The 22,894-nt window shown below is 37.6% G+C and overlaps 1 protein-coding gene across 3 annotated transcripts in view; it reads right to left on the bottom strand.

Annotated features, from left to right (window-relative positions):
- Positions 1 to 680: 680 nt before the first annotated feature.
- Positions 681 to 22,894, bottom strand: part of PTN (pleiotrophin) — a 108,929-nt gene continuing 86,715 nt past the window's right edge. For 2 of the 3 annotated variants that reach the window (XM_011995485.1, XM_011995486.1), the window contains one exon: positions 681 to 1,420. In XM_011995485.1, coding sequence (XP_011850875.1) covers positions 1,365 to 1,420 — 56 coding nt within the window. In that variant the 3' untranslated portion in view covers positions 681 to 1,364. The remainder of the gene's footprint in view (positions 1,421 to 22,894) is intronic. The other variant, XM_011995487.1, reaches the window with a different exon arrangement.

Raw genomic sequence — 22,894 nt, 5'->3', positions numbered from 1 at the left:
GATGGCAAAAGTAGTTTAGCTGCTAAGACCCTTTGGCTGCATCATTAGACCAGCATGTAATTGTGTATTTTATAGTTAGCCCAGGGTAGGCTGAAATCATCATTTCCCCAAAATGGACTTGGCAATTATCTCGGTAGATTGGTGTTTGTTTATTGAGTCTTATCACTTTAGAATTAAAGAGTATGTCAAGAGAAACACTTTAAAGATAATCCCAGAGAATTTTCTATTATTCCCTGAATAATAGGAGAACAGACTTGTTTACTTAAAAATTGTGCTTAAAGACCAACAGATAAGGAAGTTATACAGATTGCCTTTGGCACTCATGGCATGTAAAAAAGTGAAGATTTTTGGTTTATAGAAACTAAGCCCAAACTACCATTTTGCACATCATTACAGTGATCCTGATTTGGACTGGTGCGAACCCAAATATATCCACTGTAAGAGCGTTTTCCTGCTCCACCAAACCCTAGACTATTGTGAAACTTTTGTTGAATTCAGTAGTACCAATTTAACCTATTAATTACTGATAGAAAGTACAAAAAAACTGTGTGACATTTGTGCCCAAGAGTGACTTAGCTAGTTTGTATGACAATTTCTCTGTGATAAAAAGTTGACTGGGGGAGTATAAATGACTAAAGGAGTAGGGTTACAAAAATCACATTATTGAACACAAAAGCAAATTTTTTTCAGCATCACCTTGATTTATTTTCCTAGTATTTTTTTCCTCAGATGGAAAAATAATTTCATCAAGAAAACAAATTCTTCTGCCAAAGTGAGAGAATTTTATGTTTTAATGCTTTTCTTTAAAAAAAAAAAAAAAAAGTCAACATTGAACTAGGGCATGCTCTGCTTCCCCACCCCCATTGTGCTGATTACATTTTTAAAAATCTATTGGCAGAAAACAAGATAGTTTCTTCAAATAGAGTGATTATGTTTTATTGCTATTTTGTTTAGTATATATTTTTCTCAATTGGGAAAAAAGTCTAGGTGAAAAAAATTACCTAACAAGAGAAGTAGTTTACATAGTCGTAACATTTAAATTGTTGCCCAAAAACTGTAAAAAAAAAATTTTAATGTAAAATGTCACATAACTTCAAAAAACTTACCTCAGTTGTCTATCATTTATCATGTACTATAAGTCAACTTCCTAAATAAGATTACAGTCCTTTATTATAAGCCCCTAGTGGTACTATAGTATACATTTAAAAAACACTACTACAAAAATTTTCTTTTCTTTTTGTTTTTGCTTATTGTGTACTTAGCTATAGATAATTTTTGAATAAAAAGCCTACGGTACATATAAATGCAATAGTTAACTGATCCTGTTTGCTGATGTCCTTTTTATATTCCACAGGTGACATCTTTTAATCCAGCATCTTCTCCTGTTTCTTGCCTTCCTTTTTCTTCTTCTTAGATTCTGCTGTGATTACAAAAAAGAGAGAGAGAAAGAGAAAAAGAGAAAAATGTCAAGTTATTAAATTACAGGGAAGAAATAGCCACATTTCTTATAATTGACCAGGAATGAAAAAATCAGATTGATACACAAGTTGCTTGCTCTTGGCAGTTTTCTTGGTAAATTGAGAAAAAACTACGTGTGTGCATGCGTGTGTGTGTGTGTGTGTGTCTGTCTGTCTGTCTGCTTTTGCCAAAAGAGTGCCTGTGAGAGTGGGCAGGAGGAACATAGCCTGCTTCTGTGTTAATTCTATAAACGCCTGTTATCTTACTGGTTGCCTTTGCTTGATAGGAAAGATATTGACTTGGGGTCCTGCTTAGAAAATAGAAATACAGCAGACATCTCTTAGTAAACTACCCAAGTCACTGCTCAATGGAAAGCTATGAGAGCTCTGCTTGGCACCTCATTTCCCCCACTCCCTTTCTGTGGGACTCTTTAGTAGTATATTTTCTGAGCAAACAATTCCAAAGTGGTTCCACTCCAGGTCGGCCCTTTGCGTATATATTTGGCCACCTATCTATATAGGAAGAAGCAGCTATAAACCAAATGTACTCTCTCTGAAGCTTTGCCTACAGGAACTCCTAGTTTGGGGTAAAACAAATAGAATGTGTCAACATAGGCTGTAGGAAAGGAAAACATTCAGGATTTCAATCAAAAGACTCCATTCTTTTCCATTCAGTCATCTTTCCACTTCTCTTTTCCTAACAGGAGAATGCAATATAGAATAGAACACATCTAATTTGGCTCCAAAGACAAAAATGGTCAGAGTCACTGGGCTAGCAAGTGAGTGGATATTGCTAAATATTTCTGAGCCACTTCTCCAATTTTGTCCATAGTAGCGGTATTTTGTCCATAGTAGCGGTAGAAATAGACTGGTTAAGTACAAGCTCTGGAGTCAGACTGCTGAAGTTTAAATCCTGGCCACATCATTAAGTTACTGTGAGACACTGAGAAAGTTAATTAATGTATTTGTTTCTTAGATTACTCATCTTTCAATAGGCATATGAAAAGTATCATAGCATATGATAGTAACCACAGGGTTTATATCCAAATTAAACTCGTTCTATAAAATCTACTGAGAACAGAATATGATACAATAGCATGTGGTCAATTAAGGATAGCATTTATCATTAGTGTGATAATAGAGCAAGAACAAGAAATCATTACCCTGTATAATTAAAATCCCTAATGATCATCAAGACATATTGATTGAGGTCAATGAATGTGCTAAGCAACATAGGGTCACTGGGACAAAAACAATGACCAACTGGAACTAGGTCATTGTTCACTGGAGCATACAGCCTGTGTCCAAGAGGACCGTAAGACTTATGATGACAGAAGATATGATACGATGCCAACCAGAAATATTGTATGTTTCTCAGCTCATACTTAAGTAGAGCTGGAAACTTTTCCATTTCTGTGTACTATCTCCATGACCTCTTCAAGTAGGTTCCAACGTCCATTACCTCCTAGTAGTATTTCTGTTCAATGTAATTGTCCTAATCTTCCTTTACTCAAATTTCAAGGGTACACCATATGCAATTGGGTCAGCAGTTTCTAAACCCAGGCTAAATTGTTGCCCATAATTGTATTCATTTCATTCATGTCTTCCTGAGTTTGCCCCACTTCTATACTAAAGAAATTTAACCTTTCACTCTCTCTAGTTTTGTTCGTTTTCTCAAATATCTACCTCTCACCCTGTGAGAGGTGTAATAACCAGAATTTCCAAGTGAAAGATACCTTTTAGGTCAAAGGAGATATTCCGCGTAATTTCTGAAAAATTATTCAGTGTCTGAAAATGTAATAATTCCCAATTTTTGGTCAACATTTTAGGCAACAGCTGTATATTAGGATGGTATCTTCAGAGAACAATGTCGGACTTCAACTGAGACCTAACTCTGGTTTTTCCTGTCTCAGTTTCCTCATGTCCCTTCCAGGGAAACCCTCAGGAACTTGTTATCTTTTAGATCTCCAGCAGAGTGGATATCTAAGTAGCAATTTCCATATTTTGGCTAACATGTTCCTGTTTCATACATAAGTCTGAGCGGATGACACATGAATCAGGTTTTTGTATAAAAGTTTCATAAAACTTAAAATTATTCTGAACATAGGACATTATTTTATCTGCTAATGTAAGGTTGTCCATTTCAAAGAACACTTTGGGAATAGGAATCTGTTGCCAAATTCTTCTTGGTAAAGGCAACAGCACACTCTCTCTGTTATCTGAGCCTGACATTGGTGTTTTATTCATTAACGACAACTTTCTAAATCCCAGGAAATCAACCACTTGCTTATTAAATCTGCACAATGTCAATCAACTTATTTTTCTGACACAAGTGGCAAGTCATCATGGCACTGCCTGGACACCCTGCAGAACTTGAGTCCACTCTGGGCTCAATCTAAAGAGAAAAATGAAGACTCTTCAGTAAAAAGTAGTGGAAGGAGGGAAGAATTCATATTTGCAATAAGGTCAGTTTAGTTTCTTACATAAAAAAGTGTTCAAATTTTTGTGGAAAAAAAAATCAGGTCAGTATTATTGCTTCTAATCAAAAGCAGTTTTTTGTGACTTTTATGTGCATTCAACTGACAGACTAAATGAGCTTTGTCACTGCTTATCTCTGTGGCCTCAAAAACTTATTAACAACCTCTCAATCTTTACCTAGTATACATGAGGGATTTAAAATAGTATCACAAAATCTATGATCTAGAAAAAATGTGGTCCAACTCCCTTATGTAGTAGATGAAGAAACTGAAACATTCACATCATCCCTCTTTACTTCCATCTTCATACTTATGCTTATTTTAGTTCCCCAAATACATCTTTCCTGTTTGTCTCTCTCTCTCTAGTCTCTGGCCTTCAAATTCACTCTTCATTCCATCAACCCCACACTTCCACTACTACATATGTCTCATTAATGCCTCCCATTCTTCAGGTACCAGCATTGACATCACTTCTAGTTTGCTGACCTCTCAGTCTGAGTTAGAAGTTGTTTCTCTTTCCTGCTCTTGTTAGAGCACCTATCTCTAGCATCGTAATTGCCACCAAAATACAAGCTGTGAGAGGGTGCAGTTTCTACTCTCTGTTGTACCACCAGCCCATGGCACAGGGCCTTGTGTATAAAAGCTGATTAGTAAAGCTTTAGTGAAAACAAATGGATCCATAACATGGCGATAATATGTCTCACCCGTCTTCCTTATGAAGGTTCTTTGAATTTTCTTTGCTTCTTTCCATCTTATCCTTTTCATATTATTTCCTCTTGGCCTGAGTGTTCCTTCTCCTACTACCCCAGTTTGCATAGTCAGTACTTAGTCATCCTTAAAATCTTAGCCTCAGCTTCATTTTCTCAGGGAAGCCCTCCAAGAGCTCTCAGATACGCAGACTCCATGCACAGACACTCTCATTGTGCCTCTCATTTATTTTTCCAAAATTAGAACTGAACTATTAATTTTGTCTCTAATTATTTAGTATGTTTTTCCCTTCCTATGACAACAGAGACCCTATCTGTATTTTGCATCTGTATATTCTGTGCCTGGGACATAACAAGCACTCATGAAATACTTGCTTCATGCAGAGTGGATAAGTGAATACTTGAATGGGAAATAGTTCAACCCATTACTATGTAGAAAAGAGTGTTTCTCAAGGAAAGTAGGGAGTGTAAATCCAATTAGAATCTGGTCAAATTTCAGTCTATCTTTAAAGACAAATATTTTATGAAGAAGAAAATTTACAAACACACGTATATGAAATTTATCCAGGTTTCTAAACACTTTGTCTTTAGAATAGAGACCTGATTAAACTCTGCGGGTAAAACTGTCCCAGTTTAGTCGCCTTTCAAGGTTAGAGTGAGAGAAATGTTTACTATGAGATGTGGGTCACAAATTAGCCTGGAGCAGGGTTATAATTAGTTAAAGTCAAATGCTTTTTTATTGAAGTCATATAGTGGCTACTCTAGAAGGTTCTGAGAGCCAATAGGATTCCTACCCTGATGTGAACAGTAGGGCACTTTAGTTCACATTAAACAGAGCCAAATCAAGAGAAGGAAGTACACACACACCACACATCAAATAACACCCAGGGCCACATGTCCCTTGTCCCTGCCTGGATTGAGGCTGCAAAGCAGAAATGGATGCAAACAGAGAATGAGCCATTGTCAACATGTGAGAGTAAAGGGCACCTGCCTGAAAGGTGACTTGTTCTGTTCCTACCAGGACATCACTGCACTGGAATCTCACAGCAGTGTCCTGGGTACATTTTAACTTCCTGGATTTTCAAACTTTCATCCTTTCTTTGGCCAGTTTTTGAGTTGATAGAGGCTAGTACTCATAATAATTGGGATACAGAGATGAGAAAAAAATAGTAGGTGTGTATTTTTGTATTTCTGTAACTTTGTGGGTTTTTAAAAATGTAAATACATTGTTTTAAGATATGTTTGAAAGTGTTCAGAAAGTCCTAAGGCTTTCCTAAGAAAAAGTACTCTAGAAAGGATTCCAGCTTCTTATATTGCTATGAATCATAGGATCCAAAGGGCCATGTTCACCATATTCTATCCAGAAAACTCAGAACTTACCCAAGGAAATTCTTTCAATGCATAAAAACTCCTGATAAGAAAGAAGACAGGCAGTGATATGTTTTGACTCTGTGTCCCCATCCAAATCTCACCTTGAATTGTAGTCCCCATAATCCCCATGTGTCAAGGGCAGGACCAGGTGGAGGTAATTGGATCATGGCAGCAGTTTCCTCCATGCTGTTCTGTGATAGTGAGTGAGTCTTATGAGAGTTGATGGGTTTATAAGTGTCTGGCGTTTCCCCTGCTTGCACTCATTCTCTTTCCTACCACCCTGTGAAGAGGTGCCTTCCACCATGATTGTATGTTTCCTGAGGTCTCCCCAGACATGTGGAACTGTGAGGCAATTAAACCTCTTTTCTTTATAAATTACCCAGTTCTGGGTATTTCTTCATAGCAGCACGAGAATAGGCTAATCCAGTAAATACAGTAAGAAAAATGAGTAGAAATTAAGATGAGCCATGTTACAGTAAGTTCTGAGCCCATGTGGTTTTTACCATGCTGAATAGAAAACAAAATCTTGATAAATGCTAATGTATTAAGTGACACCATGGCCTTTAGGTACAGTGAGACAATGAAAAAATCATGAAGTTTTTGTTAGAATCATACTAAGAACTAAGTCCTAATCTAGAGAATTGGTTCAAATAGATGTTTGCCACTTACCAGCTCTGTGATCTTGTGCAAATCAATCATTCTGCCTCTGTTTCCTATAAACTGTGGATAATAAAACCTATATCCTCCTCAGGGGGCCATTGTTAGTATCATGTGAGATTACATCCTCTGCAATCTCATCTTACCACTAATGTTCAAAACACATTAATTTATTGATTCAGCAAATATGCACTCCATCTGCACTATTATAGATGCTAGGGTATAAAGGTGAATAAGACAAAACTCTGCCTTCACACAGCTGACATTACAAATAACACTTTCAAGGTGGCTTTATGGGAGAGTCTTTCAAAATTGTAAAGTACTTTAAAGTACCTACTTATATTAAAGATCATGGGTACGTGGCAGCCATTTTTATGGTTTTGAGACCTAGTTTTCTTGTTGCTAATTTACTACTACAATCCAGAGACATGTATTATGAAAAATAGAGCAGCTAGAAGGAGGATTAATTACTAGACAGAAAGAGTATACCTACAGTAGATTTACCCTGAAGGAAAAGGAGGGTTCCCCCTCTCGGGGTTATTTCATTTTTCTTACAAAGTATTAATTACTTGTCTCACTTAAAAAGTATTACAGACTCATAAAAACCAAAGAAACACAGACACACACACACACACAGATATATATATATACATACACACACACACACACACACACACACATATACATAGAGAGAGATTACTCTAACTTCACAATGTAGAAACAGCACTTTTAACAATGAGTTCTATTTATGTTTTCTTTCTATGACTTTACTTACGAATACTTTGACAGTTGATACAGTATTTTATGCTAAAAATTCAATTGTATCTATTTTCCACGCCATTGCATATACCTTGAAATGTGACCAAGTAATATTCTTTTATATTATCCTACTCCATATATTTTGCAACCTTTCATCTTTTGTAGGTCAGTTGGATAGTTCTGACCTCTTGTTATTATAAATAATGATGCAATGCTGATTTTGTTCACAAATCATTGAATGCTTAAATTTTGCCTTAGTATAGATTATTATAAAAGGATGTACTGGATCCAAGGGCAGGACATTTTAAAAACTCTAGATATGTACTGGGAAATTTAATCTTTGAAAGGAAGTAGTAATTTAAATTCTTATCAGCAATTTATATGAGTCTGTCACAGCAAAGTTACTCTTGAACAGCAAATAATCAAACAATATGCATCATCTGTTTTCCATCTTTTCACAGGCCCTTTGGAAATAGAATTGCCATGTAGTTGGTATAAGTAAACATCAACTCCCCACTTTCAACATTAAGAAAATCTCAGAGAAATCAGATTGGAAGTGGACCTTAAGAGAAAGACATATATCTAAAGATTTTTCAAAGACCTTAAGGGGAGATATTTTTCAAGAAGTAAGAAAGTAGAGAATTCCGAAATAAGCTTATCTCATTTTCTCAGTAAAAGGTCTTGCTTTGATTACTTATTTTCAGATGGCCTGCTGTGTATACAGAAAAACTAAAAAGGAAATTAGGAGATGAAATGATTTCAGATTGAGGGGAGCCCAGATTTTAACTAAAGTGAGTCAGCCCCTGTTTGCTGCTGACTTAAATAAAGTGTCTTTGGGTCATTAAAGCAGTGAAAGGAAGTATTGATTAGAATAGAAATATAAAATTTGCACCTTCTAAGAGACAGAATTCACTTTAGCTAAAAGAAGCTAAAATCATTCAGAAATGCACATTGCAGAGGTCAAGAGAGACAGCTGAAAGGAACAGCTGGAAGCATACCATCGAGACCACTGAAAGTTCACTTTTGAAGACATGTTCAATAAATCACAAGGACTCATTACAGAAAAAGGATCATATCTCTGTCAAACAGTACTATCACAATGTAAATATGTTCAAAAGCCTGGATATCACCAAGATCTTTTTAATGCTTTGTGAACCTAGTTAAAGTAACTCACCTGTGCTTAAGAATTAACTGCCTAGTCATCTAGAACTGCCTAATCCCTCGCCCCATGCCAGCTATGCTTCAGAACTGATAAAAAGGCTTGTCAAATTGTGAACATACGGCTCGGTGATTCAGGAACTAAAATCCAGGTACTGGTTGGCTAGGCTGCCTAACATGGCACTGTTCATTCCATTTCCAAATATTTCAGTTTAAATTGGAGTAGCATAAATTAAGTGGCACAATACAGAAAAATATTTCTGTTAAAAATCAAAAGTATAATCTTTTAAACATTTGCTTAATGTATTATTCACAGATATAGTTCAGTCTAATGCCTATGTAATAATTTTGTTGTTTCTTCTTTGATTTCTTATTTTGTAGTATCACTTGCTTCATTTCTTCTTTTATGGACTCAATGCATTTACTTCTATGATATGTGTGGAAAACATGTGTGTATGCATACTGCCCCTCAGTGCTACCCACATGCTGATACTTTGCTTCCTCCACATCTCTTCTTTCCCTCACTGTCCAACTTCCTCTTCATTCATCAATCTATTTCATAACAATACCTTCTACTCCTGCTCAACTATCTGCTCTTCCGCACTCATTTGCTTTCTGATATCAAGTATATGTGAATAAAAGATAGTACACATATTTGTGTCTAGATGCAGACTAAAAAACACATCTAGACAATTTCAGGACCTGTTTTGTCCCCACTCACTTTGGGAGCCAGCTCAGCTTTTAACTGCATCTCCTCAAAATAGAAAGTTTAGCTATGAAAGCACTAGTGAATAAAGCAGATTTAATAGAAGGTTTAGTGAAGATGAAACTACTCCATCAACCATGCAGAACAAAATTAATAAAAGTCCCCAACATGTCAGTTATTTTTCAAATGAACTCACCAGTTGCATCAGTAGACTAATCCATCTCTCTTCACCCAAACACTCCTCTCTACCATCTTTTCAAACTCTCCCCACTCCTGTCTCTCCATTTCTCCTTCTTTATAAGAAGGAATTGAGGTATCTGCAGCTTCTCCAAGTCATAAAGGGCCCATTTAGGATGCACTTTCTTTATACAGTAGAGTCAGGGGTGGGGGAATTAGCCACACATGAGCATGTTGGGATCAGTCCCTGATCTGACCCATATGCACATGTATACCAAGTAGAAAATTGTCAATTAAACTCCTATTTGTAGCTCAAAACATGCATATCATCCTTATTTGTTATTTATGCACACACACATGCATGCATGTGTGCATGCACCTACACACATACACACAGAGAGAGAGAAAACCACAGATGTGGAATTAATGCTGAGTTTCTTTTGTTTAGCAAAAGCCTCTGCCCTTCCTCAATCTGTAGACCACTCTCAAGATTTTACATTTCTTGACAGTGACCATCCCACACCACACAGATTCATCAACTTCTAAACGCAAACACAAAAGAATGATTTATCTCTGATATGACATTTAAACGTTTAAGAGCTTATTTCTGCAATAATGAGGGTAGAGGTAGAAAATTTGCCTTATTATAAATTATTGTAAATTAGAAATGAAATGTAGTATTATAAACAGTAATAAGTAGTTCTCACTTAGCTAATCATTATTTTCTATGATCATATCTAACGTTTAATATAATATAGCCAGTACCCCTAGGAAATCAAATTATAATTTGTGAGAAAAGGGCAAAGTTTGAACTCCAATATATTTAAAATTTTAGTAGGTACAGTCCCATAAATGTTTTTCCTATTCATAACCAAATAAATGTTTATTTTGGTTCAAAAAATTGTAGATATAGATATAGTTAAACAGAATCAGTTATTATGGCCTGACTTGCATCCCTTCCGAAAATTCATGCTGAACTCCTAACCCTTGTTTCTCGGAGTGAGAACATATTCTAGAGATAGAGTCTTTACAGATGCAATTAAATTAAAATGAGGGCATTCAGATAGACCCTAATCCAATGTGACTGGTGCATTTACAGGAAGAGGAAATTTGAACATAGACACATATAGTGAGGACACAAGGAAAAGATAGCTGTCTATAAACCAAGGATAAGGGCCTCATAGGGCACCAACCCTGACAATACCTTGACCTCAGACTTTCAGACTCCAGAACTATGAGAAAATGAAGTTATATTTAATCTACTGAGTCTGCGGTACTCTGTCATGACAGCCCCAGCAGATGAATGCATTCGTGAATTCGATTTCAGACTATAGTTCATTTTTGTGTACCTTCAGAGCATTCTCATCAGCTGTAGAGGTGCAAAATAGGATGTTAGTTTATTGTTATTTTTAAATTTGTCCTCCAGAATTAAATTAATTTTTAAATTTTCAGTCATTTAAATATGTCACTTAGGTGCTAAGTAATATAAGGTTTTATGCTCACCAGTAATGTCATAAATCTTACTGCATTAATTCTTTCACCCTCTTCAAACATGTCCTCCCAGCTGTAAGCAGGTGAGTTATTCCCCACTACGTGATTTCTTCTTTCCCAGGAGACCCAGCAGTCTGTCTATAGCAGCAGCAGCAAAAGGTAGATCTAAAGATCTTTGTCTATACTTTACATGTTTTTAGACAGCAGCCTTCAGAGCAGCTTAATTTAGTACTCTTGTACATCTAGGTGAAGATCCGAAAACATTTTTTTCTATTTTCTGTAAGAGTAAAAATAATTTTTGAAAGCCTAGCAAGAGAGAGGACCATGAATGTGTTAACCTGCCATCAATATCTGTGGGCCTTGCCACCTGCATGCATGAACACTAGGATACTAGACCAACTTTGCTTTCTTCTTGCTCTTTGGATTCCTGATGAGTTGTACAAATTGGTTGCTTCTCTAAGAAAAAGTCTTTATTCTTTTATTTTCACAGCCTCTGTGCACTGAGCAACAACCAGCCTGCTCTGATTTCCCTGTAGGTTTGTATCAGTAAGAAGCAGAGCAGACTGGGAGTGTGCCAAATGTCCCCACCAGCAGTTCCAGTTACCAGGAGAGCCATCCCTTGAATCATGGTGAAGTACCAGAATTGCTAGGAATCTCATAGCGGAGGGAAGACAGTCATGAATCCAGGCCAGGGCCCAGCCTGGGAGAGCTCTGGGTTAACAAGGCACCTTGCTGTTCACCCTTACTCTCAAGGAACATAGCTGCTATAAAGAACCCTGGATTGAAAATGCAGCACTAAGAGTGATCATTTGTTTTCAGAGTAATTTTTATACAAAGACAAGCTCAGGACTTGTTAATTATCCAACAGGACTCAATCAATCATAAATAACTCTGAATATGCTTATATGAATGTTTAGGATTATCATGGAAACAAAAAACAAATTATTAATTTCTTTTAGAATATCTAAAGAGATCCGGCAGTGATTAGTTGGTTTGGGAAGCACTGGTACAATGGAAAAGAACTTGAAACAGATTGTCCTGACTTCAAGTTCAAGTCTGATCTTTCACTGTCTGGGTAACTTCGTGAAATTTGCAACCTTAGTGTGTTATTTTGTAAAATACGAAGATAACTACTTTAGGCTGCCATGCGGCTTAAGTGAGACAATGCAGGCTAAGGGCTTATATAATGCCTGTCATATCATAAATACTCAATAAATAGGATATACTTTTACAATACTCAATAAATAACAACAGGTACAATTTAAAATACAAGTAGAAAGCCTCAGTTCAGAAGTTAGAAGAGAGAAATGCAAAAGCTTCAGGAAGGAAAAAGGAGGTCCCGAAACCCAATAACTAATATGCAGCTTTCCTTAGTACTAATTATTCTATAGCTGTTTTGTGAGTATACAGCTAATGATCCCTTGAGCATGGAATGTGCCCCGGGAGATGAAAGCAGACACACAGTTTGAAGTAAACCTACAAATATTTATAGTTCCTAGTTCTCACATCTGCCCCAGCAATTAGGACCAAAAATTCTTTAATAAGGAGGGAAGTAAAACACAAAAATGACTCTGATTCCAGGTGAGCTCATTGTGCCTTAACAGTGATTTCTCTATACATTTTTGAAGCCAGTGTGAATGATGTAGTCTAGTGAGCTTTACCAGGACAATTTAGTTGGATACATCATTCATTCATTCAAGTCAGTATTCTTCCTTGAGTTTTCTCATGGGCGAGGGACTATGAGATGTAATTTTCTTTTTTTTTTTTCAATTATATTTTAAGTTCTAGGGTACATGTGCACAATGTGCAGGTTTGTTACATATGTATACATGTGCCATGTTGGTGTGCTGTACCCATTAACTTAATTTTCAATGGTGAATAAGAGGTAGTATTCAAAGAGTTTTCCTGTTAGGAGAGGCAAACATGCCCTCGGTACAGCATAATGGATGCCTTATCAGAGGAGTGACATCTCCTCTCAGAGGAGACAGTGACTTAATATTTGGGAAGGGAAATCTGGCAAGTTTTAACACTCATCCCTTTTCTAGTCATTGAGCAAAACAAGCAGTTTCTGACCTGAACGACTTTGAACTTCCCCTTGTTTCATTTAGAACCCCAGTATGGCTAGTCCCTTCTCTCGCTTCCAAACCAACTTCAAAAGTTACCTTATCCAAGAGGCTTTCCTGGATTACTCTATCTCATGTACTCCTTTCCTATCACTCTATCACTTGGCTCTGTTTAGTTTTTAAGGTCATTTATGCCAAGATGTACTTGCTGATTTAGTTATTATTTATTTCTCTCTTTCCTTCATTGTCTACTCACCACCACCACCAGTAGAACATAGCAGTCAGAGGGAAGGAACCATGTTTGTCTAATATCACTAGCACTTAACATACTGTGTGCTCCATTGCAGGCTCTTAATAGATTTTATAAAAACCTGAATACATTAGAAACAATGCTAAAGGACTCTCCACTTCTCTTTCTCATAGCATTTGCCACTCTATGTGGTACATTGGAATTTATCCCTCTGCTTCTCCTACTACACTGTAAGACCAGTAAGGTCACTAATTTATCCCTGGTGCTAACTAGAGCACATAGCACTTGCTCACTAAAATATTTGTTGAAAGAACAGTAGAAATGTATGAAAGAATAGAAGAAGGAAAACAGTTCTAGGTTTCAAGAACTACAGATGCAAAGAAATGGACACATAAGACATCATGGCCCAGTCTGCCATCTCCTGGAGTTTGGGAGTTTGGTATGGCTGGGGCAGAGCTTGTAAGCAACGTCTAGAGAAAGGATCAGGCAAGTACCCAGCCAAGAAGATACATTAGCAAGACAGCCTGGTAAGGATTCAGGGCGGGTCTAAAATTCATTCGCTTTCTGAGGTAAGAAACTTAGATACCTGTATAAAATTGACACAGAGGAAGGAGCTGTGCATGCTGCAGGAACTCTAGAGTTGACTGCCTTGCATTTAAATCTTCTGCATATTAGTGGTATAACCTTGTGCTAGGTATATGTATTAGTTCATTTTCACACTGCTATAAGGACACTACCTGAGACTGGGTAATATATAAACCAAAGAGGTTTAATTGACTCACAGTTCTGCATGGCTGGAGAGGTCTCAGGAAACTTACAATCATAGCTGAAGGCGAAGGGAAAATAAGGTATGTTTTATATGGCAGCAGCAGACAGCAAGAGCAAGGAAGTACCACACTTTAAAACCATCAACTCTCATGAGAACTCACTCACTATCAGGAGAACAGCAAGAGGGAAACCACCCCCATGATACAATCACGTCCCACCAGGTCCCTCCTTCAACACTAGGGGTTACAATTGGAGATGAGATTTGTGTGGGGAAACAGAGCCATGTCATTGTCTAAATTCTCTATAGCCTCAGTTTCCTTGTATATAAAATTGGATGTAACAGTGACTATTTCACAGAGCTTTGTGAATATTAAATGACACCCTGTGTGAGCAATGAACTAAACTTTACTCAAAACACACTAAGCTCTCCATAAATATAAACTATAATCACTATTGTTGTAATCACCATCATTCTCCTTTTGCCTGAAAAGGTGCTAAAGGAAAGACACCTACTTCAAGAAATTCATCTGAAAGAAAGGAAATCGTCTTTAAAATACTGCATATTTACCAAGCATTCTTACTTACAGTGTTTCATTTTATCTTTATAACAATGCTATGGTGTATTCACTGTCAACTCTAATTTAGAGAAGACAAAATAAGTATCATTCTACCAAGAAAAGGACAGAATTAGATCCCTCCATTACTAGTGCGGTATTATGGATGGAAAATAAAACATAGGTGTTGAAAGACGTTTTCTCAAGCAGAATAAAAAAGAAATAAAAACTTGAGAACCAACGGAGTACAAGTGTTTTCCTCTGATCAAGAGGAACAGAATTCCCACAGGGTACCCCATGCTGCCTCTTCTGGCCAAGTACAAGGGCAGTAATCATCAACATCTTTAGGGGGCCTTGGAGGGGAGGGAACCAGTCCCAGGCCAGCCTGTGGTGGGATTCTGCCCCCTCACCTCTCTCAACACAGTTAAAAGTCTCCCAGCCTAGCAAAGCCCATCCATACAGTGTTGCCATGCTCACTCCTAAGGGATGTCAGAGCCCAGAACATAGACAGAAATGTTGGGGGGAACTTCTTTTATCTTTAAAAGAACTAACAAAAGAATCTATTTAGCTGGGGAGAGAATTGAGAATGCTGGGAATATCACTTTCCTGACCCCTTTTTTTCCCATGTAATAATCAGCTGCCAAAAGCTGTGTCCTGCACACAGTTGAGTCTTGCACTTAAACAGTTTCTGTTCTTTTGATCTTTAAAGATGAATTGTCAAACATAAGAGAGGGCTAGGCGGCTTTCCAAAAAAGAGCAGCAAGATGGCAAAACTTTTAGAAATAGGAAAAAAGAAAAAGAATTGAGGTTATCAAGAGCAGGAAAATTGAACGAGGATCTGGTAACAGCAGTGTGTGACTTCGTATGGACCACAGGAGGGACTGACATTCATTCCCTGACTCACTTGTAGCACAAACATCTCTCCATGTGTTCCCATCTCTGCTGTCCCAGAAACAATCTGAGAATTTCCCTTTTCCCAACAAACTTGGAGGCTGGCTTATCTGTACTAAAAAGGGCTTCACAGTACCCTTCATTTATGCATCTGATTTAAAAAGCAACAACTAATAATTGCCAGGTACTAGAATGTTCCAAGATGATCATTAGGCAATATCAGCTGTGGCTGGAAGGATCCTCTCAGCTCTCACTGGAGCCTCTCACACAAGCCACAGCCCCTGCTTCAGCTTGGCTCTGCACTCCAGTGACAAATACCAGAAGCCTGCTCCATGGGCTGCACCCTACCCTGACCCACGCAGACAGGACTGCCTATAGAAGAGCCACAGCACCCCGACAGATGGGTCCATCCGGGCAGGGATGCTTGTTCTTGCCATCTTCTAATTCCATCGTGAGCCATCATCTAAAGGGACCACTGGAAAACACGTGTGGCTTGGAGAAGAGTGATTTGCCCTCTGAATAGTTCTCTGTCGCCAGGCTAGAGTGCAGTGGCGCGATCTCGGCTCACTGCAACCTCTGCTTCCTGGGTTCAAGCTATTTTCCTGCCTCATCTTCCCAAGTAGCTGGGACTACAGGGATGCGCCACCACACCCAGCTAATTTTTGTATTTTAGTAGAGATGAGGTTTCACCATGTTGGCCAGGATGGTCTCAATCTCTTGACCTCATGATCCACCCACCTCAGCCTCCCAAAGTGCTGAGATTACAGGCGTGAGCCACTGTGCCTGGCCTACTCTGACATTTTATGCAAAGCTGTTAGTAGAGACAGACTCTATTTTCCAACTTTCTTCATTGTTTGCAGATCAATTACTCCTGCAGAAAATAAAAAGTAACTGGTAATTCCAATGAGGAGAGATCCAACTCTGTGTACAATGGTGTAATCACCAGTTCTAATATAAGATTACCCTTGGCAATTTTCCCCCATGGGGTGGCATCAATGCGTCATCTAGCCCCAGAGGAGAGAGGGGTAAGTCTAATGATATACCCCACCACATTTTGACATTCTTGCACACTGTGGTAGATTTGCTCACTACATGCCATGCAAGACCCTTGAAGCTTCCCTTCTTGTGTTTAGAGGTAGAATCTAGAAAGTTAAATACTCATTCCAGGCTGCTTCATAGCAGGATTTTCCATGTGACCAAGTTTGTATCAAGCAGGCACGCTTAAATGAGATGTGGAGGTAGAAGTGACCAGCTAGAAATAGGGGTCAAATGTGGGGAGACTGGATAGTCCCTCGAGAAAGGGGACAGAAGTGTCTGGTTTTGGAAGGACACCTGTGGTGGACTTTCCAGTGTTCAGTTCTAAGTATTGTATGTGCTGAACAGACAGTAATTGCAGCAGAAGGATTTCTGCTAGATCAGTGACATGTGGTGTGAGTAGATATTTCTTGCAGATCTGTTGACTTTGGCTGCATTATTCCTGGTCTTGCAGCAATCCAAGCCAGATCTTTGGCCCTCCCAGAGATTCTTTGAGCTATATAATACCCTTGAATAGACCTCTTTTGCTTAACGAGCTAGAGTAGATCTCGCTGTATCTAAAAGCTTTTGACAGATAACAATGTTTTAACTAATTTAATTAATCTATATTAATTAAACTCAATCTCTTTTCTTAAGAAATTAAAATCTCAAGTGTCCAACACAATTGTTCACCAATTTATCCCTGCCAGACTCTGGTAATCATTAAGCAAATTCCAGCTACAATCTTTCAGTCAAGCAATGAACCTTTCCCAGAGTAATATTGCCTCCATCCCTGGGAAAGCTAAATTCCTGATGTGCACCTTTCAATTCTTATTTCTGCATAAGAGCATTAATATTCTCTCTGCTTCTTAGTATAGAATATCAAAGTGAATAACTAAAAGCTCTCCTCAGGTTAAGTGGGATTCTAACCCAAGACAATCTTCAACCAAGGGTTTCCAACTTCACATCTAGTATCGAAATTGCAGACTGAGGCTAAAGTGTGGAATCTGTATGACATTGACACAGCAAAAGAAGAATTGCTTCTATACCTCAAGAGGTAATGCTGTTAGAATGGACTATGATGAATTTTAAGGCAATTTTTAACCAAAGTCTGTGGGATATTTAGTAATTTCCTGGTGTTTGGATAGCAACACTCGATATTACGCTTCTCCCTATCTCCTAACCAAGTCACTTAATCTTTTAGCTTTATTATTACCAATCAAGTAGCAAAGATATTCTCCAGCCTTTCCTCAATTTAATGCTGGGTATTCACCGACTTGTCAACATATTTATGTTTCATTCTAAAATTTAAAGAGTATGATTTTCACACTGAAAACCAAGTGGTTTGCATATTAATCCACAGCTATTTCCCAAAACAAAAGTGGTCAGGAACTAAGCAAAGAAGTTCTCTAAAATGAAAAACAAACAAAAGTCAAACAAACAAAACAGATACTGATCGTATGTTTGATTAGAATGATAAAGACAGGAAAAGAAGGCACTTTCTGATGATGAGCTGAGTGACTAGATTATATGTAATACAGTTACGCACCACATAGCAATGTTTCAACCAAGATGGACCATGTATAGAACTGTGGTCCCACGAGGGTACAGTAGAGCTGAAGAATTCCTATCACTGATTAACATTGGAAGGCGGCACATTACTCACATGTTCATGGTGATGCGGATGTAAATAAACTTACTGCACTACTAGTCTTATAAAAGTAACACAGACAATTATGTACAGTCATAATACTTAACAGTGATAATAAATGACTATGTTACTGGTTTATGTATTTACTATACAATACTTTTAATCATTATTTTAGAATGTATTCCTTTTTCTTGCTAAAAAAAGTAAAAAAGCTAACTGTAAAACAGCTTCAGGCAAGTCCTCTGGAAGGTATTCCAGGAGGAAGCATTGTTATCATAGGAGATGATGTGTTACTGTCCCTGAAGACCTTCCAGTGGGACAAGATGTGGAGGTGGAAGACAGTAATGTTGATGATCCTGACCCTGTGTAGACCTAGGCTAATGTGTGTGTGGGTCTTAGTTTCAACAAAAAGTTTTAAAAAACTAAAAATGCTTATGGAATAAAGATATAAAGAAAGAATATATTTGTTATAGTTATGCAATGTGTTTGAACTTTAAATGTTATTTTAAAAGAGTCAAAGGTTAAAAAAATTAAAAAGTTTATAAGCTAAAAAAGTTACAGTAAGCTAAGTTTCATTTATTGTTGGAGAAAGAAAAATATCTTCTCATAAATTTAGTGTAGCTTCAGTGTACCGTGTTTATAGAGTCTATGGTATTGTACTCTAATGTTCTACGCCTTCACATTCACTCACTGTTCATTCAGTGACTCACCCAGAGCAACTTCCAGTCCTGCAAGCTCCATTCATGGTAAGTGCCCTACAGAGACGTACCATGTTTTCTTTTATACCATATTTTTACTATATCTTTTCAATAATTAGACTTGTTTAGATACACAAATAGCTATCACTGTGTTACAATAACCTACAGTATTCAGTACAGTAACATGCTGTATAGATTTGCAGCCTGGGAGCAATCGGCTATCCCTTATAGCCTAGGTGCACAGTAGTCTACACATCTAGGTTTGTATAAGTGCACCCTATGATATTCACATGAGAATGAAATTACCTAAGGATACATTTCTCAGAACATATCCTTGTTGTTAAGTGACACATGACTGTAATTAAACTCAAATTTTGAAAACTACTGATTTTCCTCATGACTGCAATGCCCTTTACTGATCACTATAAAAAGTCCCTTTCCTATCATTCTCATGTTTGAAATAAGGCAGAAAAATGACATCAAAAGAGAACAAAACCTGGGACTGACTCCACTACCAGAAAACAGAATGGACACGGATAAGTCATTGATTTTCTCTGTCCTCATTTGTTCTATGGGTATTAGATCAGAAATTAGGCAAGGTCTCCAGAAGCTCTGCCATTTAAAGCTTCTAGACATAAAGATTCATCTAATAAATATGACCAGAGTTGCCTGAGTTTATAATACCAAGAAGCAGTATTGTACAATTGAAAGGGTAGTGGGTCTTTGGTATCCATCTGACTTTAAATTTGAATCTGGTTGTGCAGCTTGCAAGCTGTGAAACCTCAAGTGAGTTGCTTAACATTTCTGAGACTATGCTTTTTCATGTATAAAGTAGGATAAATAAAATGTATGCTTAAAGTTGCTTTAAGGCTCAAATTAAATGACTAGGAGCTCCTACCCCAGTGTCCAAAAATTAGTGAGTTCCTGACTTCTCTCTATGCCCTTCACATATTGAATTAAAATAAGAAAAAATCTTGATGATGTACTCTTTCCTGAAGGAAGAAATAATTTATAAATGCATCATTTTGAGAAAAGCTTCGTTAAATGACTACTGCGGTTTCCACCCAAAAGAAAGGAACTCAGTATATTGAAAAGGTGTCTGTACCCCTATGTTTGTTGCAGCACTGTTTACGATAGCTAAGATTTGGAAGCAACCTAAGTGTCTATCAATGGATGAACAGATAAAGAAAATGTGGTACATATACACAATGGAGTACAATTCAGCCATTAAAAAGAATGAGATTCAGTCATTTGCAACAATATGGATAGAAATGGAGGTCATTAGGTTAAGTTAAACAAGACAGGCACAGAAAGAGAAACATTGCATGTCCTCACTTATCTGTGGGATCTAAAATCAAAACAAACTCAAGGACACAGAGAGTAGGATGGTTACCAGAGGCTGGGAAGGGTAGTGATGGGGGGTTAGGATGGTTAATGGGTACAAAAAAGTAGAAAGAATGAATAAGACCTACTATTTGATAGCACAGCAGGGTGACTAGTCAATAATAAGTGTACATTTTAAAATAATGTAAAGAGTGTGATTAGGTGGTTTGTTACTCCAAGGATAAATGCCTGAGGGGATGGACACTGCGTTCTCCATTATATGCTTATTTCATATTGCAGGCCTGTATCAAAACATCTCATGTACCCCATAAATATATACACCTACTATATGTCCACAAAAATTAAAAAGAAAAAAGGCAAAGTTCACCTCCTATTTCAAAGGAAATTAAAACCCATGGAGGTTAGTTCATACCCCTTTGTGATTTAGGTGAAAAATCAGCAGAATACAAAATATCATATGAATTTAGAGTTAGACGAATCTTGGCACTGTTATTTATTAGAGATACACCCCTGGTCAAATAAATTAACCAGTGTTCTTCAGTTTCCTTCATAATAATACCCACCTGCAAGGATATATGGGACTTTCTAAGTCCCATATGGACTTTACTGTATGGAAAACACCTAGAGCAATGTATAGCAGTAGAAACTGAATAGTGAGAATGATAGTACAGATTCCATTCATTACTATTTGCTTTCCCATTGACTAGTAGAATGTGAGCTATCTTAAAGTTAGAGATGTGCAAAGGAAAAGCTGTAATATCTATCCAAGTTTATTTGAGAAAAATAGTACAAAAATAAATACAACTCACATATGCCACTCATTACATTTTGGTTTAAACTAGGAAAAATATGCCATGGAATATGTGTGTGTGTGTGTGTGTGTGTGTGTGTGTGTGTGTGTCCCCTACAAAGATTTTATATCTGACACATCTTCCTGGTTCAACTCCTACAATAAGAATATTCTTTTTTCCAGGCATGGTGGCTCACGCCTGTAATCCCAGTACTTTGTGAGGCCAAGGCGGGTGGATCATTTGAGGTCTGGAGTTCAAGACCAGCCTGACCAACATGGTGAAATGCTGCCTCTACTATAAAGACAAAAAAATTAGCCAGGCATGGTGGCACATGCCTGTAATCCCAGCTACTCAGGAGGCTGAGGCAGGAGAATCACTTGAACCCAGGAGGCGGAGGTCACAGTGGGCCAAGATTGCATCACTGCCCTCCAGCATGAGTGACAGAGTGAGACTGTATCAATAAAATATATATATATATATATATATTCTTTTTGCAAAGTGTCTCAGTGCCAAAACAGCATTTATAAAACTCTCCACTGTGGGGATGGAAAAGACTGGTTAGTTTTAACAAAGATATGTTATACACAAAGGGAAGGATGAATTTTAATGACTTATAAATTGCATAACTGGTAGTTCGAAATATAAAACTCAGAGTAATCACATTTTCAATTAATTATATCAATTAATTATAAACCATAATTTATTTATATATGATTACAGAATGTCTACCCACTTGAAATATTTTTAGTGTCATTTTTTCAAGCTGAAAGCCTGAAACAAACTTAACGTTCATTATTAGATGAGATACTGTATAAAGGTGAAATATACAACAGTTCAGGTAAAAGGAAGACTTCACTTATTTCCTACATATCCTTTAGGGGTCTCTCTTAATCATGTTCCCTGCTGTGTTCCATTCATTCCAAACTTTTCACCATTTTATGTGTTCATCTAGCCCCACTATCTTCCACCTAATCATGTCCCCAGTTTTTCTCCCCTATTAAGTTGAATTTTCTCTTTCCCATAGGAAATAACAGGACAGTGCATGTGTGTGTGTCTGTGTGTGTGTGTGTGTGTGTCTGTGTGTGTGTGTGACATGTGCATGCATGTGTCTGTGGTCTCTTGTCAACGGATTCCATACTAGGGCAGCAGTTCTCAATTTTGGCTGCATCTTGAAACCTTCTGAGATGTATTTACAATTTTTAAACTACTGATGCTGATTGGGTTAGTCTGTGCTATACTTGGGCACTGGGAATTTTGCACGTTCCCACACAATATTCTAATGTGCAGCCCAGGTTGAGCATCACTGTGCCAGAATGTGGAAGCTTCTTTAATTTCTTTTCCTTTCAATTCTGTATTTATGCTGCATATTTTGGTTCTACAGCTGGATTAAAAATAAATTATTTTGATGACAGTAACTCTGAGTTCTGCCATTTTTGGAAATGTTTCACTTAGTAGTTATGGCCCTGATTTGGCTTAGATTTATGTGGTTGTCTCTGGACAAATGACATTTGGGAAGTCGGCATAAGTACTCACTGCAGTCACTCCAGCCCTGCTTCATGCCTTCCTAAAACCATAGGACAACAGGTAGAGATTTCCAAGATCTGGAAAGGGCAGCCTTAATCCTAGATTCACCATTTGCAGGTCCAGCCTGTACCTGGCCATCCTGAAGTTGGAGATAACCATTTCTATGGACAACTCCATCAGAGGCCGAAAAGCCAGGCCTGTGAAAAATAAAGTCCTTTCTGGTCACCAGCAGGAAACCAGCCAATCTCCCTCAGCTTCTGCAGATTTGTTTTCTATTTTTATTAATTATGAGCATTTCTTACATGGTCATTTTTCTGAATCTCTCCTTACAATTTCTCTGGCAGTATGAATTTTCAGGACCATCTTAGAGTTGAAATATATGAGTA

The sequence above is a fragment of the Mandrillus leucophaeus genome, unplaced genomic scaffold (genome assembly GCF_000951045.1).
Source record: "Mandrillus leucophaeus isolate KB7577 unplaced genomic scaffold, Mleu.le_1.0 Scaffold49, whole genome shotgun sequence".
NCBI classification, from domain to species: domain Eukaryota; kingdom Metazoa; phylum Chordata; class Mammalia; order Primates; family Cercopithecidae; genus Mandrillus; species Mandrillus leucophaeus.
The sequence above is the reverse complement of the archived record's forward strand: the minus strand, read 5'-3'. Positions and strand labels throughout refer to the sequence as shown.